The sequence below is a fragment of the Macadamia integrifolia genome, chromosome 2 (assembly GCF_013358625.1).
Source record: "Macadamia integrifolia cultivar HAES 741 chromosome 2, SCU_Mint_v3, whole genome shotgun sequence".
In the NCBI taxonomy this organism is placed as follows: Eukaryota; Viridiplantae; Streptophyta; class Magnoliopsida; order Proteales; family Proteaceae; genus Macadamia; species Macadamia integrifolia.
The window spans coordinates 3,585,175-3,610,996 of record NC_056558.1 but is presented as its reverse complement, the minus strand read 5'-3'; the positions used below and the strand labels follow the sequence as shown (position 1 = coordinate 3,610,996).

The 25,822-nt window shown below is 39.1% G+C and overlaps 3 protein-coding genes and 1 long non-coding RNA gene across 5 annotated transcripts in view; 2 read left to right on the top strand and 2 right to left on the bottom strand.

Moving 5' to 3' along the window:
- Positions 1-9,138: 9,138 nt before the first annotated feature.
- LOC122072228 (aladin) lies at positions 9,139-10,253 on the bottom strand. The gene is made up of 3 exons (XM_042636803.1): positions 9,900-10,253; positions 9,745-9,800; positions 9,139-9,427 (listed from the first exon to the last, which is right to left on the bottom strand). The coding sequence occupies exons 1-3, from the start codon at positions 9,955-9,957 to the stop codon at positions 9,242-9,244; spliced, it is 300 nt and encodes a 99-aa protein (XP_042492737.1). The 5' UTR covers positions 9,958-10,253; the 3' UTR covers positions 9,139-9,241.
- A 5,955-nt stretch (positions 10,254-16,208) lies between these two features.
- On the top strand, positions 16,209-22,107 carry LOC122071951 (polypyrimidine tract-binding protein homolog 3-like). Of its 2 annotated transcripts, none has more exons than XM_042636446.1 (15): positions 16,209-16,431; positions 17,118-17,186; positions 17,282-17,353; positions 17,481-17,557; positions 17,734-17,818; positions 18,553-18,685; positions 18,962-19,026; positions 19,130-19,179; positions 19,271-19,312; positions 19,421-19,472; positions 19,618-19,672; positions 19,773-19,786; positions 20,286-20,393; positions 20,481-20,624; positions 21,327-22,107. In XM_042636446.1, exons 2-15 carry the CDS (start codon positions 17,130-17,132, stop codon positions 21,714-21,716), a joined length of 1,344 nt encoding a protein of 447 aa, XP_042492380.1. In that variant the 5' UTR covers positions 16,209-16,431; positions 17,118-17,129; the 3' UTR covers positions 21,717-22,107. The 2 variants fall into 2 exon arrangements, with proteins under 2 accessions (XP_042492380.1, XP_042492381.1); XM_042636447.1 differs by having other exon boundaries at positions 17,090-17,186.
- Positions 21,918-22,940, bottom strand: LOC122071952. Its single transcript, XR_006138309.1, has 2 exons — positions 22,826-22,940; positions 21,918-22,150 (listed from the first exon to the last, which is right to left on the bottom strand). It is a non-coding gene; the product is annotated as an uncharacterized LOC122071952 (long non-coding RNA).
- A 1,113-nt stretch (positions 22,941-24,053) lies between these two features.
- Positions 24,054-25,822, top strand: part of LOC122071887 (5-formyltetrahydrofolate cyclo-ligase-like protein COG0212) — a 3,539-nt gene continuing 1,770 nt past the window's right edge. The window contains 3 exon segments of the mRNA XM_042636348.1: positions 24,054-24,587; positions 24,828-24,918; positions 25,305-25,540. Of these exon segments, the coding sequence (XP_042492282.1) occupies positions 24,159-24,587; positions 24,828-24,918; positions 25,305-25,540 (756 nt within the window). The 5' untranslated portion in view covers positions 24,054-24,158.

Below are 25,822 nucleotides of genomic sequence, written 5' to 3'. Positions count from 1 at the left end.
ATTTGACGTGCCTGTTGGACATGTTCGAGTTGGGTATTACATTTAATTGCACTACCTCTTTGAAGAAGATAGAGGCTATGTGACTTGCATCAAAGGTCTTAAAACACAGAATAAAGTGTGCCATCTTTGATAAACGATCCGCCATCACTAGAATTGAGTCATGCTACTCTCGAGTAGTTGGCAACCCGAGTACATCCATACTAATATCATGCCAAGGAGCGTGGAGAAGAGCTAATGGAGAATATAGGCCTGTATTTGATGCAGATCTGAAGACCTACATCCGTAGGAAGAAGGCCAACAAGAGTAATTAGCATGTGGCCTTACCTTGTTGATGCTTATTAATTTCATACTTAGTTTTTATTTCATGTTTTATGTCTTAGTTTAGTTCCAATTGAACCATGGTCCATGTTGGTCCAATATCGGTTCAATTTAAGTGGTTAGAAGTTACTTTTACTTTTACTTTTTACTTTTCTAAATGGGGGGATCAATTCACTTTTGTAAGTGATGATGGGTGAAGACTTTTCCACCTTTGGTAGTTGGGGGATGAAGATTTTTCCACCTTTGGTAGTTGGGGGATGAAGACTTTTCCACCTTTGGTAGTTGGGGGATGACTTTTCCATTGTAACTTTAAGAGGTGAGGATTTTTCCACTTTTGGTAGTTGGTAGGTGAAGGCTCTTTCAACTTTAGTAGTTGGAAGGTGAATACTTTCCTACCCCAACTTTAATAAGTGAAGACTTTCTACTATTGTTAGTTGGAAGTTGGGTATGTAATGTTTTGTTGAGTTGGTCCTATAAATAGGGATCAATTGTAAGCATTCAAGGACAACTCAGAATTTAAAACAAAGTTTGCTTATGCAACTCTCTTCTTGTGTTTGATCAAGAATCTCTTGTGTTTGCTAAAAAAATCCCTTGTGTTTGATCAAGGTAGGTTGGTGTTTGATCCAGTCGATCCACCTTGCGGTGTGAAGCCCGGGTGTTATATTATTGTTTATTGTTCCATCTTTTTCATCTTTCAACAAGTTTTAGCAATATCCTATTCTCCATATCTAGAATTCCCTATTCTCTGAGAAAAGATCCTACCCTGGTACTGTTTTGAGCTTCCTCAATTTCAGTACTACATCAATTGGTATCAAAGCATGGCAGAGAATGAGTCACAGTGGCCGCCGCCTCCACCTGATCCAATGGCAAAAGTCATTGAAATGTTTCAACAACTCTCTGCTGATCAAAAAACTATTAGTGAGAGGTTACTGCGACTTGAGAACCAAAGTGTTACTCCAATACAAGGCAGCAATGTACCATTCGAGACGGAGGACAGGTATCAACTACAATCTGCTGTGCATCGTCAACATAGGAGAAGTGCTGAAAGGGCACAACAAAGAACCCCTACAGCACCACCTACCTTTGAGGAGCATGTAAGATCTTATTTCAATGGTGATCTTGAAGCACCCCGTCGACGTACTGATGATTCACAAAAAGTCAAGCTTGAATTAAAGGAGTTCAACGGAAAGCATGATCCACAGGTATTTTATGATTGGTTGGCTGCTTTAGATGACTATTTTGATTGGTATGAGTTGTCTGAGTCACGTAAGATGAGACTAGCACGTACTAAGCTAGTTGGCTCAGCCCGCGAATGGTGGAGAACTGAAGAAAGGGATCTAGAAGATCGTGGTAGAGCTCCCATTACTTGGGAAGAGATGAAAGAAGATCTTAATGCCAAATACTTACCACGACACTTTAGATCACAACTGCAGGACAAGCTGAATACTCTTCGTCAAGGGAGTATGTCCGTTGCAGAGTATATGGAGCAGTTTGATTCACTCTATTCACGCACTGGCATCAGGGAGAATGAATTACAGGTACTTTCCCGCTTTCGTTTGGGTTTGAGATCTGATATAAATCGTGCTATTGGCGTAGTAGATGTATCCAATGTCAGGGAATGCTTCGAAAAGGCAGTACATGCAGAGGAGTTACTAGCTCCTACGGGTAGAAGGTTTGGATATCAAGCTAGAGAGATCACAAAAAATTTTTCAGCAAAAAATCCTACTTCTTATCCTCCACGTACCACACCTTCTCCACGTGCTGATCACAAGGGGAAAGCACCTATGCCTAGCACCGCCACAGTGCAATGTTTTCATTGTCAGGAGAGGGGACATTATGCCAAAAATTGTCCTACACGTCACAAAGTAGCAGTGATGGTTGACGCTGACGATACTCCTGATGAAGATAATTCCCATATCTTTCCAATCCCATTGGAAGAAGAAGACGAAAATGTTGATTATTATGATGGGGCTGAAGCAAATGAAGATGACTCCTATGGAATTCATGTGGTTTCTCGCATATTGGTTGCTGAAACCAAAGGCGAGGATTGGCGACGTACATGCATATTTTATAGTCGCATGCGTTCAGCTGANGGTAGAAGGTTTGGATATCAAGCTAGAGAGATCACAAAAAAAATTTCAGCAAAAAATCCTACTTCTTATCCTCCACGTACCACACCTTCTCCACGTGCTGATCACAAGGGAAAGCACCTATGCCTAGCACTGCCATAGTGCAATGCTTTCATTGTCAGGAGAGGGGACATTATGCCAAAAATTGTCCTACACGTCACAAAGTAGCAGTGATGGTTGACGCTGACGATACTCCTGATGAAGATAATTCCCATATCTTTCCAATCCCATTGGAAGAAGAAGACGAAAATGTTGATTATTATGATGGGGCTGAAGCAAATGAAGATGACTCCTATGGAATTCATGTGGTTTCTCGCATATTGGTGGCTGAAACCAAAGGCGAGGATTGGCGACGTACATGCATATTTTACAGCCGCATGCGTTCAGCTGATCGCACTGTACAGGTGATAGTTGACAGTGGCAGCTGCGTTAATGTTGTCTCTGAATTGTTTGTGAAGAAAGCACATTTGAAGGTAGAGAAACACCCGTAGCCTTACAAAGTATCCCTACTGAATGGCAACACTTTGGAGGTCAATCAGCGATGTTTTGTTCCATTACAACTTTCTCGATATGAAGAAAAGGTATGGTGTGATGTTATTCCTATGAAGCTAACTGATGTTCTTTTAGGGAGACCATGGATGTATGATAATGATGTTCTCACTGGGGGAAAGAAGAATCAGTACATATTTACCTTTAAAGGGCAGCGCACTATACTTGAGCCTATCAATGTACCAGAGGAGATGCGTAAGAGACAGACATTGAGGACTAACCAGAAAGCCACCACCGATACCAACAAGATGCAAGTCCTTCCACAGAAGAAGATCTTAGCTGTTCCACAAAAGCAGTTTGAGCGAACCAGCCATGATACAGGCATGATATTAGCCCTGGTTACTAGAGAGGTCACTCCACCACCAACAGTTCAGCTCACACGGCCTATTAGAGAGCTTCTAACAGACTTTTCTGATTTAGTACCTGACGAGCTACCTAATAAGCTCCCTCCCATGCGCGATATTCAGCATGCTATTGACTTGGTACCTGGTTCTGTGCTTCCCAACCTTCCAGCTTACCGTCTCAGTCCTACAGAACACACTAAGCTCAAAAGGCAAGTTGATGAACTACTACAGAAGGGGTTTATCATTGAGAGCCTTAGTCCTTGTGCTGTACCAGCATTACTTACTCCAAAAAAGGATGGCTCATGGCGTATGTGTGTTGACAGCAGAGCAATCAACAAAATAACGGTTAAGTATAGATTTCCCATACCACGACTTGATGATATGCTAGACATGTTGTCCGGTGCAGAGGTCTTTTCAAAATTGGACCTTCGAAGCGGCTACCATCAAATTTGTATTCGGCCAGGAGACGAATGGAGGACCGCCTTCAAAACCAAGGATGGACTGTTCGAGTGGAAGGTCATGCCCTTTGGTCTGACGAATGCACCTAGTACATTTATGCGAGTTATGACACAGGTACTTCGTCCATTTATTGGTCGATTTTTGGTTGTATACTTTGATGATATCTTAGTTTACAGCAAGCATCCAGATGATCACATCGACCATTTGAAGCAAGTCTTGAGGGTGCTCCGTATGGAGAAGCTATACATTAATCTCAAGAAGTGTTCCTTTATGCTGCCCAAGGTTGTATTCCTTGGTTTTATTGTCTCCTCCAAGGGGGTTGAAGCTGATCCTGAGAAGATCAAGAGCATCACCAACTGGCCTACCCCGAAGACAATCACTGAAGTCCGTAGCTTCCACGGTCTAGCCTCATTTTACAGGAGATTCATTCAAAATTTTAGTGCAGTCATGGCACCTATTACCGAATGTATGAAGCAGAGTAAAGGCAAGTTTGAGTGGACAACAGCGGCGACAAAAACCCTCCATCTTATCAAGAAGAAGATGACGGAGGCCCCGGTATTACGCCTGCCAGATTTTAATCGTGTATTTGAGGTGCAACTGATGCTTCGCATATTGGGTTGGGAGGTGTGCTGATACAAGAAGGGCACCCTATCGCTTTCTATAGCGAGAAACTCAACGATGCCAAGCGACGCTACTCGACTTACGATTTGGAGCTCTATGCTGTCATCCAAGTGTTATGCCATTGGAGACACTATCTTATTGGTAAGGAATTTATTCTTTACACCGATCATGAAGCACTCAAACATCTCCATTCTCAGAAGTCAATCAGTCAGAAGCATGCAAAGTGGGTTGCTTACCTACAAGAGTTCGTCTTTGCGATGAAATACAAGGCTGGTAAAGAGAACACGGTGGCTGATGCTTTAAGCCGAAAAGTTCTCACTATCAATACTTTTTCAGCACATGCCGTTAGTATTGATCAGATACGAGATGAGTACGCGTCTGATAAGGATTTCAGAGTCCTATATGCAGAGTTACAGCAAGGTGAGCAACACCCTAAATATTCTGTCCACAATGGTTATTTGTTCTTCGGAACGCGATTATGCATTCCAGACTCCTCCCTACGACATCACATCATAAGGGAGTTACACGGAGGAGGTTTAGGAGGCCACTTCGGCAAGGACAAGACCATCATACAAGTGACTGATCGATACTACTGGCCACACATTGCAAAAGACATAGATCATGTCATCAAAAGGTGTTGAGTCTGTCAACTTGCTAAGGGAACCAAGCAGAATACAGGCCTCTACTCCCCACTACCGGTTCCTCATGCACCTTGGCTCGACATTAGTATGGATTTTGTACTTGGGCTGCCACCTACAAGAGAACGGTACGATTCCATCATGGTTGTAGTAGATCGCTTCTCTAAGATGGCTCACTTTTTGCCATGTCGAAAGACCTTTGATGCCTATCATATTGCAAAGCTCTTCTTTAAAGAGGTTGTTCGACTGCATGGGCTGCCAAGTACTATTGTCTCTGATCGTGACGTCAAGTTTATGAGCTATTTCTGGAAGACATTGTGGCTAAAAACTAACACAAAGCTACAGTTTTCAACTGCATTCCATCCACAAACTGACGGTCAGACAGAGGTTGTTAATAGAAGTTTGGGGAACTTGTTGAGGTGCTTAGTCCGAGATTATGAGAAGACATGGCCAGCAATCCTTGACATAGATGAGTTTGCCTACAATAGCTCTGTGAACAGGACAACGGGGCGCACACCATTTGAGATATTACTTGGAATTCAGCCGCAACGCCCAATTGATCTTGTTCCACTCCCACCCCAGGCTCGAATCAGCCTTGAAGCTGATGAATTCTTGCGCCACATCACAGAGGTGCATGCAAACGTGCGACGACGTATTGCCTTAAGTAATGATGTCTACAAGACTACAGCTGATGTTCATCGTCGTTATGTGGAGTTTAAACCAGGAGACATGGTTATGGTTCGCATAAATCCTGAGAGGTTCCAACCTGGTGTTAACACAAAGCTCCATCCAAAGAAGATGGGTCCTTATAAGGTGCTGAAACGTATAGGACCAAATGCTTATGTGCTCGAATTACCTGAGGAAATGACCATAAGCGATGTCTTCAATGTAGCTGACCTACATCTTTATGTGGGACATCATTCAGATGATGGTGACCTGGAACAAATGCTAAGGCTGCCCCAACTTACACCACCTCTTGAAGATGTTATTGAAGAGGTTTTGGATGATACTTACAAAACCACTCGTCGTGGCACCGGTTATCACACTTTTCTTGTCAAATGGAAGGGACGACCACGGACTGATTGCACTTGGATTCATGCTGATGACTTCAAGCGACTTGATCCTGACTTATATGAGCATTACATGTCTTTCACCCATTCGTCGGAGACGAATGTTTTCAAGTCGGGAGGAGCTGATGCAGATCTGAAGACCTACATCCGTAGGAAGAAGGCCAACAAGAGTAACTAGCATGTGGCCTTACCTTGTTGATGCTTATTAATTTCATACTTAGTTTTTATTTCATGTTTTATATCTTAGTTTAGTTCCAATTGAACCATGGTCCATGTTGGTCCAATATCGGTTCAATTTAAGTGGTTAGAAGTTACTTTTACTTTTACTTTTTACTTTTCTAAATGGGGGGATCAATTCACTTAGTGATGATGGGTGAAGACTTTTCCACCTTTGGTAGTTGGGGGATGAAGATTTTTTCCACCTTTGGTAGTTGGGGGATGAAGACTTTTCCACCTTTGGTAGTTGGGGGATGACTTTTCCATTGTAACTTTAAGAGGTGAGGATTTTTCCACTTTTGATAGTTGGTAGGTGAAGGCTCTTTCAACTTTAGTAGTTGGAAGGTGAATACTTTCCTACCCCAACTTTAATAAGTGAAGACTTTCTACTATTGTTAGTTGGAAGTTGGGTATGTAATGTTTTGTTGAGTTGGTCCTATAAATAGGGATCAATTGTAAGCATTCAAGGACAACTCAGAATTTAAAACAAAGTTTGCTTATGCAACTCTCTTCTTGTGTTTGATCAAGAATCTCTTGTGTTTGCTCAAGAAATCCCTTGTGTTTGATCAAGGTAGGTTGGTGTTTGATCCAGTCGATCCACCTTGCGGTGTGAAGCCCGAGTGTTATATTATTGTTTATTGTTCCATCTTTTTCATCTTTCAACAAGTTTTAGCAATATCCTATTCTCCATATCTAGAATTCCCTATTCTCTGAGAAAAGATCCTACCCTGGTACTGTTTTGAGCTTCCTCAATTTCAGTATTACATCATCCTCCTTGCCTTCTCTCCCTCTAGGTCACCATGGAAGAGAGGATTCTGTATCCTGGCTTCCCTATATTACTGGGAAGTTTAGCTCTGCCTCTTCTAGGAACCTTATCCAACCATCTGGTCCCACTATCCCTAGGCATAAAATCATTTGGTTTAAGGCCACATCCCCACCATAGCTTCACAATCTAGCGTGCCATGTCATACTGCCTCCCCACGCAGTCCTTCCATATCTACCGGCACATTTAGGTGCCCTCTTCTTGAAGCAGTTAGGCGTAGGAAAGTTTGGAAGTAATTTAGTGATTTTTTTTTCCTTAATTATTAGTGTAGGGTGTGGTCAAGTTTAGTAGGAGATTTTATTTCAGTTGCTATTAAGGGTAGTTTCCAATTTATTTAGCTTCCATTATTACACTTTGCTGGCCTTTATATTGATGCAACCCAATGAATAATTCAGATTTTGAAGAATTCAGATTTTGAAGAATTAAAACTTGATTAAGAATTTTGAGTGTGAACCATGGCTGTCGATTCCCTCTTTCCCCTCTCTGCAATCTCTTAATATTTTCTTTTCCCTTCTCCTACGTCCCCTTTATTTCTTCTTATTTCTGATCTTCTTAACCTCCCCTATTTCTGGGCAGTTACAGCAGCCCCGACTGTTGAAGTCGATCTCCCTTGATACCCCTTAGATGAGCCTGAAATTTAGGGCGTGAGAACTTCTATCCTAGGCAACCTGAACCCTAGCACTTCAGCCCCAAAGACCCTTCCTGTGGTGAAAAGAAAAACCTGCAACTGGGTTGCAGCCACATCTATTGCTAACTTCAGTTTCAGCTTTTCAGGAGCTTCCCACATCATGCTAGCCTGCTGATCCGAGCATCTCCTTGGTGGTTTTGGTAGACCTTCTCCTTGAGAACCTTCGCCTGAAATTTCAGGCCAAGCCAATGTCTAACCAGTGAGTTGTCCATCTCAAAGCCCTGCTAACTCCACCGCTGCAATTCTTGCCTTATGGTCTTATTGTATCGTGAGGTTGAAGGTTAAAGGTTTGGGAAACTTCATATGAGGTCCGATCTTTTGTTGTTTTCACAAAGCCCCTTCTTTCTGAAGTTTTGTTTCTAAGTTACCCTTATAGTCTTAACTGAATTTCCAGAACCACCCTTTTCTCCTAATTTCAATTCCTGCTTCGTCCCTAGTCACTTACTTCCCTCTCCCAAAGAGGTTATAATTTTCTATAAAAATTACCAGATTGCCACTGCTTTGTTTGAGATTGATTTAATTGCTCTTTTATGGGTCCATAAGCGAACTGATTTTGATTTCAGAAACTCGGGTTCGCATCTCTTCTTGTTGCCTCTGTTGGAATGCCAAAGAGGATGTTGACCACCTCTTCTTCTTCTTCTTCTTCTTCAGCCCATTTTCCTCCATCATATGGAAGAGAGTCCTTAGCAGTTGTTGGCCGATTAGAATGAGCCCCTTCCCTCAGCAGATAATGGATTTGGATGGACATGACCTTCGTTGGTTCCTCTATATACGACACTGTTGTAAGGCTTGCTTTTTGTGCTACTATCAACCACATAGAGATGGAGCAGAATCTTCAAAGATGGACTTCCAACTCTCGTATCTCTGACACGATTTGGAAAACAATCTATTCTGATGTCCACTTTAAGCTTGCATCTTTAAGTTTTAGATCTGTCAGGGAATCCCCAAGGAACAGGCCTATTGTTGTCTCCTGAGGCTTTCCCTCCTCCATTTTGTCCCCCTGCCACAATTTAGTCTTTGGGTTCCTTTGCTGCTTGTTTGTATTTATGGATAGTTGAGCTCCCCCCCCCTTGGGTTGTTGTCCCCCTTTTTTCTCTTTTTGCTAAGGTTCATCCTTGGGTGATCTCCCCCCCCCCAATTCCCTTGTATATTCTTCTTCTCTTGGTAATGAATTATCTATTCACCCAAAAAAAAAAAAAATCCTTTGTTATGTATAAAAAGAATTACACTTGGAAAAAACAAATTTTCTGACAATCAACAATAAAATTCACAACAAACCAATCTGAAAATAAGAAGGGCAAATAACTTGCAGAATACAGGAAATGAACCATAGGAAGACAACCATTTGTTAAGAACTAATGTTCTAGTGAAACCAATAAGCTAATATCAGTCTGAACTCCATAACCAACTTACATCGGTGGGAGGAAGGTAGCGTTTAATGCATTCACACAATATTTTGCTGAAAGCAGTTAACCCTCTTGGAACATTATCTCCATTTTCTTGTTCAAATCCATGCTCAGTACCGGGCAAGAGAAGATCTGATTGGAAAGGAACAGGACTGAATACAAATCCCTGGTCACCCAATTTCAAAGTGAACAGAGAATAAATAAATGAACACAAAGTAAAAGCAATCAAGCCAAATAATAGAATATGACTAAACGCTCCTTCAGAATTTCAAAAGATAATTTTTAACAATTTTCTCTAAAAAAAATTTAGCTGGTTGGCAAAGCTTGAACAATGCTTACAATACGCTTGTGCAAGAGCTGGAGTTCTATAAGAAAGTTGTTTTAAGTTGAACTACTGATAGGAAGGTTAAATAGGACTATGGGAGGTATCCCAGACATTTGTTTAAGTAGGATAGATATAACAGTAGAGTAAGTAGAACTTACAAGAACTTTCCCATAGGTGTCTTTGGCGTGCCCATCGGTGAGGCTTTCAACGGTGACTGTAAAGATGATGGACAAGTAGCCATGCATAAGAAACGGCAGAATTTTTTGTAGTCAAATGGTGATAAAACAAAAAATGCAAAGTGAAATATTCTTACTCAAATCTCGATTGATTTCGCATAGTGTGACAGACCCAGGATGAGGGAAAGCGGGCATTTCAATCAAATGGCACTGAACTTGATTGAATGCTCTAAACGCCTTCAATGATTTAAGAGAAAAGATAAGAGGAAATTGCAGAGACCTCAGTTATGCCGCAGATTTTAGATTTTAAAGTCTACACTGAACTGAGAGACTGAATGAGCAAACAAAACTTGTGTGAATTATCAGATCGAACAAATAAAATTTAGGGTCTTCAACTAGGGTTTGTGGTAAACAAACAGCAGAGGTTGAGGCCGAGTGAAAAAAGAGAAAGGCTGCGTTTAGGAGTCATGTAAAAAAACAGGCTTGTGGCCTTATTCTCGTTTTATGGGAATAAGAAAACGGAATCTTTCGTGGTGACTACGGTTTATTTTTTCATTTTTCTTCGAATGAACCGGTAAGGCCAAAAATGAGAAATGTTGAAACATGATTACAAAATTGAGTTTCGTTTCAAATTGAAAATTTGATAAAAAACAAAAAATTCAGGTTTTCACATGAAACCTCATTTCTAAAATAGAATAACTACCAAACGCAGCCAAATTAATCAGCAAACAAAAAAAAAAAGCAAAATGGTTTATATTTTTCCCCTCTTTTATTTCAGTTCAAATGTTTCAATCTTGCAAAATCAATGTTTGACATGTTGGTTGCATTTGGCAGTCATTAACCAAAAAAAAAAAAAAAATGGCTTTTTTTCGTTTTACGAGAATGAGAAAACGAAATCTTTCCTATGGTGTCCACGGATTGTTTTTCCTCTTTTTTTTTTTTACGAATCGGGTAAAAAAAGCTCCAGGAACGTGAAATGTTGTTGGAACATCATAATCATTTTACAATATTTGAGTTTCGTTCCAAAACATAATTTTGACACATAAATGAAAGATTCTGGTTTTGACACAAAACGTCGTTTCTGAAACAAAATGACTATCAAACGCTATTATAAAAAATGCGTTTCAACATTTTGTTTGTACTAATACCCATTTAAAACAACAACAATAATAACAACAACAAAACAAAACAACAATCATGGACACCAAGTGGTAGATTCCATTTTCTTGTTTCCATGAAACAAAAAACAACAAAGATAATTACCAAATGCAATCTAAGCGATAACAAACTACCAGTGCTTAACTGTTTTGAACTTGTAATCACCACATTAAATCTAAACCGTTGATGTACTTCTAGACTAATCTTAACGTCGTTTTTTTACAATTCAATAACCGATCACTTGCTCAACTGCAATTGTCTCCCCACCCCACCTGTCAGTCGGATTGAATTGTTGGTGTTACGGTAGCATGTGCTATGGTCAAGGGCACGCTGCGTGAACTGAGCCAATAGCGAGCCCGAAACCCGAACACTGAACATTGAACCCTTGAACCCCGAACCCTTTTATTGTCAAACTAGACACAACATACCTTATCAAACAAACGAAAAAACATATCTATTATTGTTTACACAAAATTAATAAAAAAAAAAAAAAATTGAATGTTTACGAGAAGTCAAAACAAAGAGAAATTTGAAAGAGGTTAGGGTTTAGTGAAGAAGAAAACCTAAGTCCTCGGCGTGTATGAGCCGAAAAGATATATCTCTATGACCCTACTTGCTCCTCTCTTCTCTTCTCATAGCACTCAACTGCATTCTTTCCTCCTGAAAGCCTTAACGTAAGGGTGTCAATATGGTACTAATACCGAAAATCGACACCAAAATCGACTGTTTTAAATCATACCAAACCGAACCGAAGGTATTTTGGTACTGTTTTGGTATGGGAAAATATAATCTTCCTCGATTTGGTTCGATATCTGTATTGACCATTTGGTATACCTAACCGAACTGAATACCGACACTTCAAATGATAAACTAACAAAATGTCAAAACCATAAAGCCAAAGTTTATTATTATTATTTTTTTAATCCTTCTAAAACGAGTTAAATCCCTAAATCCTATTCCCAAGTGAGAACTCCATAAAAAACCTAACAATTTCTAGATGCTTCTCACTACTCAGTTCTCATCTCTCAACTATCAAGCCGCCAAGCACTCCTCTTCATAGTCCATACTTTCATTTATCGTACTAGTATCGATGTTGTTCGGTGGAGCACTGGCTTCATTCATTTTGGTGATGCTATTCTCATATGCCACAGGAAACAATGGAGGACACCGCTAATTAAGACCGCGAAGAATAAGATAACATTCGTGCATACTTTCTTCTTCTTCCTCTTCTTCTCTGTTTCTCCAACTAGTATACTTTTGTGAATTTATTTTAGTAGAAACTAAGAATTTTAATGAAGCACTGGTGAATAGGAAAGAAGCTAATATTCTGTAACTTTTTTGTTTTGGGTCTCATATGACATATTAGTGAAGGATGAAATTGGGTTGCTTCAATTCTGGTTGCTAGCAGAAGAAAGTACTAAATGCCAAATACTGAATACCAAAACCGTTTGTATACCAAAAACTGGGCCGCATCGAAATTGTACTAAATCGGTTTGGTATCAATATTGCAAACCTAAAAATATGAACGGTATGGTACGGTATCGGTATCTAGCACTAAGTTTCGATACCATACCAAAACCAAACCGAATACAAAAAACTGTCCCGATTGACACCCCTACCTTATACGGCGGAAGGGATCACGACAGGATTAGTTAGTCGGGTAGGATTACAGTCTCGGTCCTCACCGATAGACCAATTGTTTTTGCTGATTACTAGGATGGAGGGTGTGTACTACATCAATAGTTGTGGGACCCACTACACTTAGGAGTTATTATTATTATTATTATTTTAATTTCTATGATTTTTACCTTTTAAATTAAAATATGAAATTTAAGGGTGTCAAATGATTCAATTGTGATTTTTTTGGTTCAAGCTACGATATCTATAGGCCGAAATCGAAAATAAAACCTTTGACCGCGATAGAACTTATTCAATTTCTTTTAATTGGTTTAACTCCGTTTGGATTTGATTTATTTGTTCAATTCAATTTGTTTTATTTATTCGATGTGATTCGATTTGATTCAATTCGATACTTTTAACTCCAACATCATAGTGAATTATATTCCATTTTTTCAAAACAAAAACTCGAACCTATTTTCTCGATTCAGTTTGATTATGGACAGCCATTTTGATTACGTTTGTAAATTGACACTCCTTATGAACAAGGAATATGAAAAAAAATATTTTTCTTAGGACCATTTGCCATACACAATTATCTGATTAAGCTCCGAAATTCTACCCAAAAAATATTATGCTCCAAAAATTTGAGTATTCTTATCTAATAGCTGAAATATTGGATAATTATGTATAAAACATTTCACCTTAAAGATGTACCAGATTTAAAATAAAGTTTCCCTTCACGTAAAGCTGAAAGGAACTTCTTAAACCATATATCAGAGTATTGGCATGGACGGAAGAAAGGTACCTTCAACAACTTTTCTACCCAAAAAAACATTCAACTACTCTTTTTTTTTTTTATTTCCTGCATGCTTATCCACCATGGTTTGTCAATGTTCATATAAAATCCAACAATAGTTGGGAATTTAATTCACATATCCACCATGAATTCCTGTCATCTTTATCCATCTTCCATTTTTTTTTTTGTTGTTTGGTAAGGATTATCTATATTCCATTAAAACCATTAAGAGCTGAATTGGGACAGTTTTAAATACATATGGTTGTTGATAGGCCCTTAACTTGGCTAATAAGTGAATTATGTTTCAAAGGTGGGTGAATGTGGATGGAATTTCTTTATTTAAAGAAAAAATATATATAAATATTTCCATCACATCCCTAGAAGCTAACACAGCATACAGCTTCTCAGGCCTAGCCCTACCAGACAATAGTTTAATTATCCTTACAACATTTAGACTTCTTAAATACAAATGATTTTGAAATAGCATGCAAGAAGCCCAGCCAACTTCATTAATGAGGGGATTAAAGCAACTATGAAATAAGTACAACAGGATGTTTCAAAAAAGGAAGTGCTGAAAATTCTATCCCAATACAAAAATCAGCAGATTGTGAAGAAGAAGAAGAAAATGATATAGCGAGCACACTACAAAATCATTTGAGTTATAACGTCAACATCAATCCATTATAAAAAAGATCAAATAATAAATTGAAAATAGAGTTAATATCACCAATGCGAATGCTAGCCAATTCCTTTAGTTAAGGTACAATACCAACTATATTATTCTAAATCCAAGATTCCCTCTTTGAAATAGCTTTTTGATCAAGTAAAGATTTATTACCAAAATATTTAGTAATAAACATAGAGCACCATATGCTATAGATTTCATCCAAGTTTAACCAAAAGGGATTTATTGTAAGTGGAAGCATCTCTTAATTCAATATCCCCTAAAAACTTAGGGGAGCAAGCAATATGCCAAGATATTAAACTAAATTTTGTTTTGACATCCATACCTATAATCCAAATCTTTGAGTTAATAGAAAAAAGCGTTCAGCAACATTTTTGAAGAAAAGAAAAATTAAGACATGAGATAGGAATGGATTGAAGACAAAACATATTGAATCATCATCATGCGACCAACATAAGTTAACAAATAGAATTTCTAATAAGCTAATCATCGGTTGAGTCCAAAGGAAGTAGAAATTAAGATATAGCGAGAATACTGCAAAACCAATTAAGTTATAGATTCGATCGATATATTATGAAAAAAGAGAAGTAATAAATTGAAGATAAGTCAATGCTACTAATGCAAATGCATGCCAATTTCCATAGTTAAGGTAAAATGTCATCTATGCTATTTCAAATCCAATCCGTGGATACAAACATTACTTAATGTTATGCCTATGAATATCCAAATTACATTATCTAAAGTCTGGGAGCTAATTGATCACTCTTCTAACAAATGTCATATCATTTGTTGATGATATTTTCTGTTTTGAGTTGTTTTATTTTGGCTTTACCTCTTCAAATATTGATATCGCGGGGTGTCAAAAAAAACTAGTCTAGTAAGCCTCATCCAAATTGGGTTTTTTGATTTCTCTACAATTTTGTTTATAGATATCTAGAAACACGTTGAACATTCCATATTCCTCAAACAGTAGTACACAATTTCAGGTATAGAAGCAACTTTGGAAGTTTTCACTAGTACTCCATTGGCTATATTAATTTTTTGTTTCAAAAGCTATATTGTATTTTTTTATTTTTTTATTTTTTTTTATTTTGGGTAGACATATTGCATATACTTATTGAACTTGAATGAGATGCAATTTATAAACCTCAAGGTCGGATTTGGAATTAAAAAAGAAAAAAAAAATCTTTATAGTCTTCAAGTGCTGATTATTTGACAATTTTTTGTTCCCAAAGTCCCTATAGCTTAGTTCAATGTTTCATTTGCTTTCAATTGGTTCAAAAATAAGTTTTATAGTATGGACACAAGTATGATTTGAGTGGTCATTTGATCAATATATTACATAATGACAGATTATACTCACCATGGTTACTTTTCACATTGATCACTAGTGGGAGGGATTATTCTTTACAGTGAATGCAGTGATGTAGTGAACATCGAATGACTAAGAGCATTTAGACATGTACCCCGAGGTCCTCTCGACCATCCGATGCTCACTGTATCAATACACTCACTTCAGAAGATGTTTTTACCACCCGTGGGCGATAGACATATGGGAAGGGGGACGGGACAGTCAAGGGCAGGTGGGTCAATTCAGTAGGGAAAATGGAAAATAGGAAATAAGCTAGCCCGGCGGCGTTGCCAAGTCTTCCCATTATTTTTGGAACCCAGAAAACAATGCAGGTGTCAACTTTCTCCTTTCCATAAACGCCGCATGCTCGTAGAAGCCTGACATCTGATGATCTGCAGGTGCACTCATGCTCTCAAGGAGTCATCCATGGCTCATTTCAGCCATCTTATATGCTCTATTTCCCAAAATTACCCTTTCGATCCATTTTCATCCTCCGGATTAGGTACGACTGTCCTTTACTAGACTGGTGAGGCCGGTCCCACTATCAAACTCAATTATCCTGATCGAACGTCTAATATAGCAGAAATGTTGCCTCAACGGGCTTTTGTTGATTTAGAAAGTGGATATTTAATAGTGGGACCATTCACAAATCAACCAACTACCACTGATTAAGTGAGAATTTAATTCTTATACGTTCATGGATCAATATTAATGGTTTCATTGAAAGATAATATGGTACCGGCACTACCCTATCCATACCCAAAAATGAATTTATATTTTCGTCCACGAGAACAAATTAAATCCATCTATAGGGCATCTAAACTAGTCTCTTCTACGTTCTCTTCTCTCCTCTCGCAGCCCCGTCTTCCCTCTCTCTCTCTCTCTCTCTCTCTCTCTCTCTCTCTTCTGGTTCTTCAGTAAATTTCATAAAAGCGAACGATCTGTGAAATTTAGGACTGGAAGACGGTAACTTGCGTGCCAGTTGATAGCTGCTGCTTCTCTGATACAAACTCTTAGATCCGACATTGTCGACTTGATAATCCCGGAGCATCTTTCCAGGTTTTTATTGCTGCTTCCTTTGTTCTTCGTTGTTTTTGCACTGGATTTAATTACCACTGTGTGTTACTTATTCTAAATTTCGTGACAGAGTGGGGTTGTTTCGTTTTGTTCTAGGATCTTGATGAGTCTTTCTTCTTGTTTGGATTATATATCTAGGGTTTGGAGGTGGTATCAATGGTAGCAACACAGAGTTGCTAAAATGAAGAATTTTTTTTTTTTGGGTGGTAAAAATGAATGATGAAAAATTAAAATCTTCTTCTTATTCGTTGCCCTCTTGAAATTATTTGCGGGTTGGGGTTTTAGGAATTTTTAATTTTCTGGGTTATTGAATGAACGTTCACCCCTTTGTTCCCCCATCTTCCTTTCCAGGATGTAATTTCTGTGTTCTTCTTTCTCACTCATAAACTCTACTAAATGCAAGGGAAAGTGGAACTGTACGAATTGGTGTGACACTTTAAGCATTTGTATGCCCCTCGTTGCCCCCACTATCCCAAAAAAGGAAAGAAAACGAGAGAGAGGAAAGGTCGAGATTTATTTTTCTCTTTTAAGTTCTCCACAGTCTACCCTTCATCTTATGCTAATTGAGACGTTGAAACATGTGGTTTGACATTCTATATGGTAAAAGTTTTCGACGTTCACTATCTCTTTGAAATTCCAGGATTCACCAGTTGTTACTTTGGCCTCAGGTGTCTGCTAAAATGACAGAGCCTTCAAAAGTAATCCATATCCGAAACGTGGGCCACGAAATAGCTGAGGTATTTTCCGTTTCATTGGCTTCATAGCAATTAAATCTCTACCCCCCCCCTCTCTGCATGTGCATTGAACTTTTGTTTTGCTTTTATATTTTCAGAATGATCTCCTTCAGTTGGTACAACCTTTTGGTGTTGTCACTAAGCTTGTTATGCTACGTGCTAAAAATCAGGTTTTGTTTTTTCCTAGTTAGTTTTATTGGCTGTTGACTTCTTGGATGGGCAACATGTGTTCTTCATTCTATTGTATGTTCTTGTTGCTGGACCACCTCAACACTTTCTGGATCTGCATTTGTACAGGCCCTGCTCCAGATGCACGATATTGCTTCAGCTGTGAATGTGCTGCAATACTACACAAATGTGCAGCCGAGCGTCAGGTATTACAATATTTGAAGGATTATTTATTATTTTTAATGAAATTTCTTGATAGCGCATCTCTTCGTTATTAATCCTAGGCTGGATATGTAGATCATGTGTTACAGATTTCAATACAACTATCTATGTTTTAGAGGCCTTTTCTGATAGTTTTGAATTTGTGGCTTTGCTATATTAGGGGGCGAAATGTGTACATTCAGTTCTCTTCACATCAAGAACTCACCACAATGGATCAAAATGCTCAAGGACGCAAAGGAGATCAGGTTGGTAATCTGATTCTTTGGGTGTTCACTGCAATACTTTGGGGATGACTGCATTTTACTGTAAGCAGGAGCCTGGTTTTGAAAGTTTTCGTTGGTGCTCACCTTGTGACTTAGGTACTCATAGTAGGATGGTCATCCTGCATGCTAGGCTCCCTATTTGGTGAGGTGAATGTGGAAAGATTCCTGTCATCTCTAACTGTGTCAATCAATGATTATGCCTAGCAGTTGGGCTGGGCTGTATGAACACTATTGCACCTCTACGAGAGGAGTAAGATGGAATCATGGAACAAAATTGGACCTTGGTTGAACATGAACAATTTTGTCCCTATTTGGTGAGGGAAGATTTTGTTATCAAGCTCAGAAGCTTTCCTTGACAACCTTTTATCTTGAGGACAACTATCTGTGATTACTAATCCTTGCACTAAACTATACTATCATACACAATGAATCAAAATAATTATTGATAATGTTGTTATTTATATAAAAAAAAATGTTTGTATGTTCTTTTGTATAAATCAGTTAAGGTAATCATTTTTTATTTCTGTTTCTTCTCTTGGTCTTTCTTTCATTCTCACTGCCCTTTCTGCTTAAAAAGTCAAATGCTTTATGTTTGTGTATGAACTTATGATGTCGTGTGATCTCTTATTGCTCTGAAGTTCTTTCTCCTCATTTCCTCTATTTATTCTTCTCTCATTCTCCTTTCTCTATGCTGGTCTGCTGTTGGGTACTCTCAGGATTCACAACCCAACCGAATTCTCTTAGTTACAATCCATCAGCTGCTCTATCCTATAACAGTGGAAGTGCTGCATCAAGTTTTTTCTCCTCATGGGTTTGTGGAGAAGATTGTCACATTTCAGAAGTCTGCTGGTTAGACTCTTGAAGTCCCCTCTTTCGTACTTAATTTTTATTTCTCTAACATGCATAAAGGTTGGATGTAATTTGCATTACTTCTAGATAAAAGTTCCTCAAGTGTTCTTCATTTTGTGAACCTTGTTCTTGTGTGTATGTTGACGTATTTTCAGAACGTGATCCACCCCTTTGTTTGTTGAGCTATTGGAACACATTGTCACTTTTTAGTTCTGCAATGAACGACACCAAATAGTGTACATGAAATCTCTTTGCTTCTTTGTGCAAAATGTATAGGTTCTCAAGCCCTTATCCAGTATCAATCACGCCAGAGTGCTGTCCAAGCAAGAAATGCTCTCCAAGTATATTGTTTGTTCCCCTTTCATAAGTTACTTGGAATAGTTAGTTCTTTGAGCTCAGCAAATTTATTTAAGAATTGGTTTAACCCATGGCAACTTCTTACAGGGTCGTAACATTTATGATGGTTGCTGTACACTGGATATTCAATTTTCAAAGTAGGTTTTCAGCTTAGTAATAGTCTTGTCTTTTAGCATTTGTCTTTTCCTTTATCGTGCTGAAAGGGTATCTTATTTTCTCATCGTGCAGTCTAAGCGAGTTACAAGTGAACTACAATAATGAACGGTCAAGGTGTGTTTCTTTTCATATTAGTATAATTGGTGCTGCTTAAAAGATATTCTAATAAAAAACTCCTCTTTGTGATTCACTTTCGTAATGCTTCTGGTCGCCTTTATGCAGGGATTTCACAAACCCATCTCTGCCTTCAGAACAGAAGGGAAGATCCTCACAAGTATGTTTCTGTGGCTATTTTTATTTTCCTTGAAGTTGTACTTTCTGTCCCTTTACCAAATTTTCTTCTAGGCTTTCTCCAGTTACTTGTGGGTTTGAGATGTTGAGGATTGCATGTAATATATCTGTATTCTACTTTTCAACAGCCTGGATATGGTGATGCGGGGGGCCTGTATGCACTTCAACCTGGAGCCAGGGCAGGTGCTTGTATATTCTTCTTTACTTCTAGAGGGTTACTTCTTAAAGATTATCACTCGTGCAACCTATTGTTGATGCATTTATTGTGTTTTCTCTGTTTCAGTTGCATTTCCGCAGGTGGGTGTTGCTTAGACTATGCTCTGTGCTCTTCCAGGTGGTCTTATTCTGAGGTGCCGATTTTACTATCTGGTGCTTGGGGGATACTTCGGATGGCTGCAGAGTGGACCTCTTCCCTCCTTTGTGGTGCTTGCACTGCCTTGGGCCTGCCACTCCATGGGTCCCACCTCATAAATCTCCTTAGCCTAAATTTGGTCCTGATATGGTTCTTCACTTATTATCCATCAGTTGGATGGTCAGGATAGTTTGGTTGAGTTAATATCGGCAGGATAAACATAGTTTTGGGAGCCATGGGATGGTACCTGAGATCCGGTCTGCTATTTGCTCCAAGGAGTTATGCAGTGGTATTTTGTGAGGGTGGAAGTTGGGACTTCTGTCTGAAGTATTCCTTGCTATAATTTTGTTGCTTGTGGGGTTTTACTTTATTTCTATCCAACAATCATCTCAGATATGCATATCCAATAGAACTTCTCTTTTTTCCTTCTTTGTTTCATTTTAGATGGGCAACTCTGCAGCAATAGCAGCTGCATTTGGTGGAGGATTGCCTCCTGGGATAAGTGGTACAAATGACAGGTGCACGGTCCTGGTCTCTAATATAAATCCAGATGTAAGCAATGTTTTTATCCTTGTTGCCTATCAATATTTTCATCTCTTTCTGTTATTTCATGCTTTTTAACTTTCTCTTATATCTCAGAAAGTCGATGAAGATAAACTGTTCAACCTTTTTTCCATCTACGGGAACATTGTGAGAATTAAATTTCTCCGCAACAAGCCAGATCATGCACTTATCCAGATGGGTGATGGGTTCCAGGCTGAATTAGCTGTACACTTCTTGAAGGTTTGATACAATTTAGAGCTTTTGAAATTTCATGCTGGGGCTATTTATTTGGCCATTGAAGTAGTCATATCATTTTATGACCGAAAAAAGTATACTGAGTGCTTTTTGCTCGAGAAAAGTAGAATGAGTTTGTTTGTCAGACAAGTGAATTATGGGCATGGGGTCCCACAACAAAATAATTAACTTTTTGAGCCAAGTTCTTGAGTAATAGAATACCTTTTTGATGCGGTAACATGTATGGAACTGTTAATTTGTACAACAAAACCTTTCTTTTTGATATTGAATGGCCATGCCCCGGGACATACATTGACGTGGGCAGTGGCCTAATATAATTTATGTCCTCTCTGCTGAGGTTAAACTCTGTCATCAAAACATATTCTCATCTTCTTTACATTATTGTGAGATCTGCATGGATCCTATGGTCTTTGAAATTTAGCCTAAACACCCGACTATTTCAGTGCTTGTCAGATTGTATTTAATCTTGATACTGGCTGTGAAGTGAGCCAATCTTCCATTCCCATATAAAAATGATAGAAGCAAGCAGTTCCTTTTTCTCTTAATTGAATTGACTTGTAAATGGAGGTATATCAAAGTCAAGAAAACCCTGAACCCTTCTTTTTACCGATCGAGTCCGAGGTTCTATTCATGTGTTTTGTTTATGTAAAATTGTGTTACACCAATTATGTTTTTCTGGTTGTCTAGGGAGCCATGTTGTTTGGAAAACGATTGGAGGTGAACTTCTCAAAGCATACCAACATAACATCAGCTCCTGACACACATGAATACTTGAACTCAAACCTCAACCGCTTCAACCGAAATGCTGCAAAGAACTACCGTTACTGTTGCTCCCCCACCAAGATGATCCACTTGTCCACTCTTCCCCAGGACATCACGGAGGAGGAGATCATGGCTCACCTAGAGGAGCATGGAAACATTGTTAACACCAAGCTGTTTGAGGTCAATGGAAAGAAGCAGGCCCTTGTCCTGTTTGAGACAGAGGACCAGGCGACAGAGGCACTCGTGTGTAAACATGCCACTACCGTTGATGGGTCGGTTATCCGAATCTCCTTCTCACAGTTGCAAACCATATGAAAAGGAAATGGTTGGTGAAATATATGGCAAAGATGGCTTTGATTTGGCAGGCAGATCTTCTCCGTAATTATTCCCTTCTTTTCTTCTTGTACTGGTGGTTGTAACCTTTTGCAGTTGTGTTGAAGTGATTTTTGCTTATTGTCCTTTCCCTTTCATTTTCTTTTCACTTTCAGTTTTTGTTTAATAGGTTTCTTCAGTGTTGGGGGGATGTTTTGTTGCTGTACGTGTAGATCCTGGAAGAGGAGTTGAAGGGTTCTATTTTTTGTTTTCCTGGTTTCCCATCTTCCTTCTCCATTTGTAGTATATCCATTGCGTCATGAATCAGGCCAGAGCTCTTCGCCACTTTAGCTCGGACAGAAATGAAATGGTTTAAAACCTGTTGAGATTTCCAGATTCCATTTTGCAACGTTTCCTAATGTACAATGTCTATCTACCTCAAGGATTAAAGTATCAGTATCGGTCGTCGTATCGATCGGTCAAAATTAAGATACGTATCGAAAGGTATCGTATCATATCAGAGATACGCTAAAGATACGCACATAAATAGATAGTAAACACTTTTTTATACACTTTTGCATAAAAAAATAGTTAAAAAAAGTTATATATAACATGTATTATGCATAAACAGTAAATTCAGAGTATCGCACTAAGAATCCAAGATTTGTAATTGCCCCATAAATGTAAAATCCTTGTTCTTAACCTTGATTTCCACTTTAGTTAGAGAAAAAAATGGTTGGCAGCAACTTTGGAACAAAAACACCTCAAAAAATTGTGTTTTTCTAAAAAATTACCCATGTTGCCCATTTTATGACCGTATCGGTATATATCGGTGTGTATCGATCGATACATATCAATACGCATCGATACGTATCGATACATACCGATACATACCGATACATATCGAAACGTACATTTCACTTCAATTTTGAATTTTTCATAGAGTATCGGTGAGTATCAGTGAGTATCGGTGTGTATCGTAAGATACGTATCGATACAAAAGGATTTTAAAAATTTCATGTATCGTATCGGTTAGTATCGTATCGGTAAGGACCGATAGAGATACGTATCAACCGATACGATACTGACCGATATTTTAAACCATGATCTACCTTCTCAATTCCATATTTTTCATCCCAAAAAAACTTAGGTTTTATTATACTTGCATGATATTGTCCTTAAAAATGTTTTGTATCATGTTAAGGTAATTAGAGGTTATTAACTAGTTCAGTAATCTCTCCTTAAGCGATGTGAGATTAAAATTTATACACCCTCACCGATTTTTTAAACTCCATAGTATTTATCGTATTCTTAATAAGAACGATCTCCTAGGCGAGTCTGGTACTTATCATGTTATTGAGTGTCATAAGGAGATTAAAGAGCTTCGGTGACAAGAAGGACTAGATCTTTGCAGTCACTTCCCACTTCAAGGTCGATTAGAAGAAGATAACGCAAGAATGGGGCTGCATGCCTGCATTTACTGTTTCGAATGATACACCGAAGTGGCCAAGCTGGTGTTTAGTGCAGGATCCACACGACCAGGTAACGATTGTGCCATACTGAGTTAATCAATCACGTGGCAAATATAAAAATCTTTTTTATTATTATATTCGATGTAATCGTAATTAACTCTTTTTTTGGGGGGGGGGTTAGAATAAGGGAAAATTACATGATTACCCACTTTTGGGTTTCCCTTTACAAAATAACCCACAAAAAGTTTTGGTCAACAAAAATACCCAAAATTAGGTTTGGGTTTACAAAACTACCCAAAACAGTGATTCTCCTTCATCTGCCTACTTGTTTTGTCATTTTTACCCCTGGTCAAGGTTGTAGCACGGCCCGATGGAGGTCAAGGTGGCAGCCCGGCCTGATGGAAGCCGAGCACGGCTTAACGGAGGCAGAGGTGGAGAGCGGCTTGATGGAGGCGGAGGTGGAAGCACGGCCTGATGGAGGTCGAGGTGGAGCACGGCCTGATGGAGGTCTAGGTTCAACACGGCTTTACGGAGGTAGAGGTGGAGCGCGGGTTGCCACCTCGCCTCATCAGGCCGCGCTATCACACCGGCTTCCATCAAGCTGGGCTGCCACCTCGGCCCCATCAGGCCGTGCTACAACCATGGTCAGGGGTAAAAATGACAAAACAAATAGGCAGATGAAGGAGAATCACTGTTTTGGGTAGTTTTGTAAACCCAAACCTAATTTTGGGTATTTTTGTTGACCAAAACTTTTTGTGGGTAATTTTGTAAAGGGAAACCCAAAAGTGGGTAATCATGTAATTTTCCCTTAGAATAATCGTAATTAACTTATAACACTAAATACTAATATGAGCCGTAGGCATTTATTACTATCTTAATCTAATCGGTTCTTCATTGCCGAGGGGAAGTTCGTTCCAACTGGCAAACATCTACGTTTCCCTCTTCAAAGGATCGAATCAAAATTTACGTGTTAATGGATGCAAATCTCATTCGGCTTTCGTCCGCATTTGCATTCCGAGAATCTCTTCAGAGGAAGACCCAGAAATCTTCTGCTCTCTCGTGCATCTCTTTTGGTTCAAAGCATTTCGGAAGGCGCAGCTCGAATTTTCGGTATCCGAAGGTCGGCATACTGGCTAGCAGCAGCAACAGAGATAGCTTTGACGAAGCAGCTTTCGAGGCCCAGAGGCTTAGCCTTGACTCGAAGGCCCGAGAATCGATGGCGGAGGAGGCCGAGAGGATATTCGGCAGCAGTAGCAGCTCGGAAGATGATCCGAAGGCTTGGAAATGGAGAATACGTAAGAGGATTTGGGATATGATGGAAGCAGAGAATATTGCCCAGAATCCTCGTCCCGTTCATCATCGAATCCCCAATTTCGTTGGTGCTGCCGCTGCTGCTAAAAACGTTAGTGCTCTTCGAATTTCTATGATTGTGTTGCTTTCTTTTTCTTCTGGCTCGTTTTCTTTTATTTTCTTTGACTCGGAAGATTGTGGTCCTGTATCTGAATTTCCTCTAGACTCTAAGTTTCTAATACTGAGAAACTCGTATCCCAACGGGAGGATACTAGATTATGCAGTATTTTATCTCCACATTTCAGTTTCGTCCCACTTTTTACTGAAATTGATTTTCTGTTGGTTGTGAAAGCTAGGTGAATTAGATGCGTTTCGGGTTGCAAACTGTGTAAAGGTTAATCCTGATTCTCCACAGAAGCAGGTTCGCTTCCTAACACTCTCAGGTTGGTGATGGTAGTCACGCAAATTGTTGTTGTTGAATGTATATTATATATATAGAGAGAGATATTACTGTTTCTTGTCTAAATGGAAAGCCAATATCTGCTCATCTTAGTACTCACTTCTAATTGGGTTAAGAACTAACGGGAACTGTGAGAAAGCCGTATATTTGATCTGTTTGGTAAGCGTTTACACTATAAGCCGCATTAGTTCCACTATTCATCAAGAAATATTCTGTATTTAATTTCGGTTTTTTCATTGAAATTAATGGATGTCTTATGCCTCCTGCCTGCTGATCGCCCTATTGCTCCATGCTACAACTTTGCTTTACTTTGGTATGGTTTTTGGCTTGAAAGACACCTATGGATTTACTTTTTCCATCTGCTTGTAGGAGGGAAGAAGTAGTTGACTCCTCAGCCTCGACTGAGGACTGGTTTCTTCTCAGTACTTGAGTCCCGAATGTTGGCTAACTTGGCTCCTGGTACCATCAATGAAGCTTGCACATCTGTTGGGGTTGCAAAGTATGGAAGGCCGATCAATTTGGATGAGAAGATCAAGGTGGATTTGATAGTCATTGGGTCTGTTGCTGTTCACCCCAAAACAGGTGCACGACTTGGGAAGGGGGAGGTAATTATGCCCATTCTTCATTCTTTACTTCCAGTTTATGGTGTTGTGGATGCAATGCTTCAAGACTTTCTATGTGTACATACCATCCTAGTGCTGCATGGGCAGACATGAGAGCTGGAATTTGACACTAGTTGGCAATTTTGAGTTGGCACCTTAAGGAAACCTACTTTCATCCAAGAATAGTCTAACAAAAAACAACCTACAAATGCATTATTTTTGCCACCATCTAACTTCCCTTATGAATGTAGGTTATGTTGATTTATGCCCCTCACCCCCCCCCCC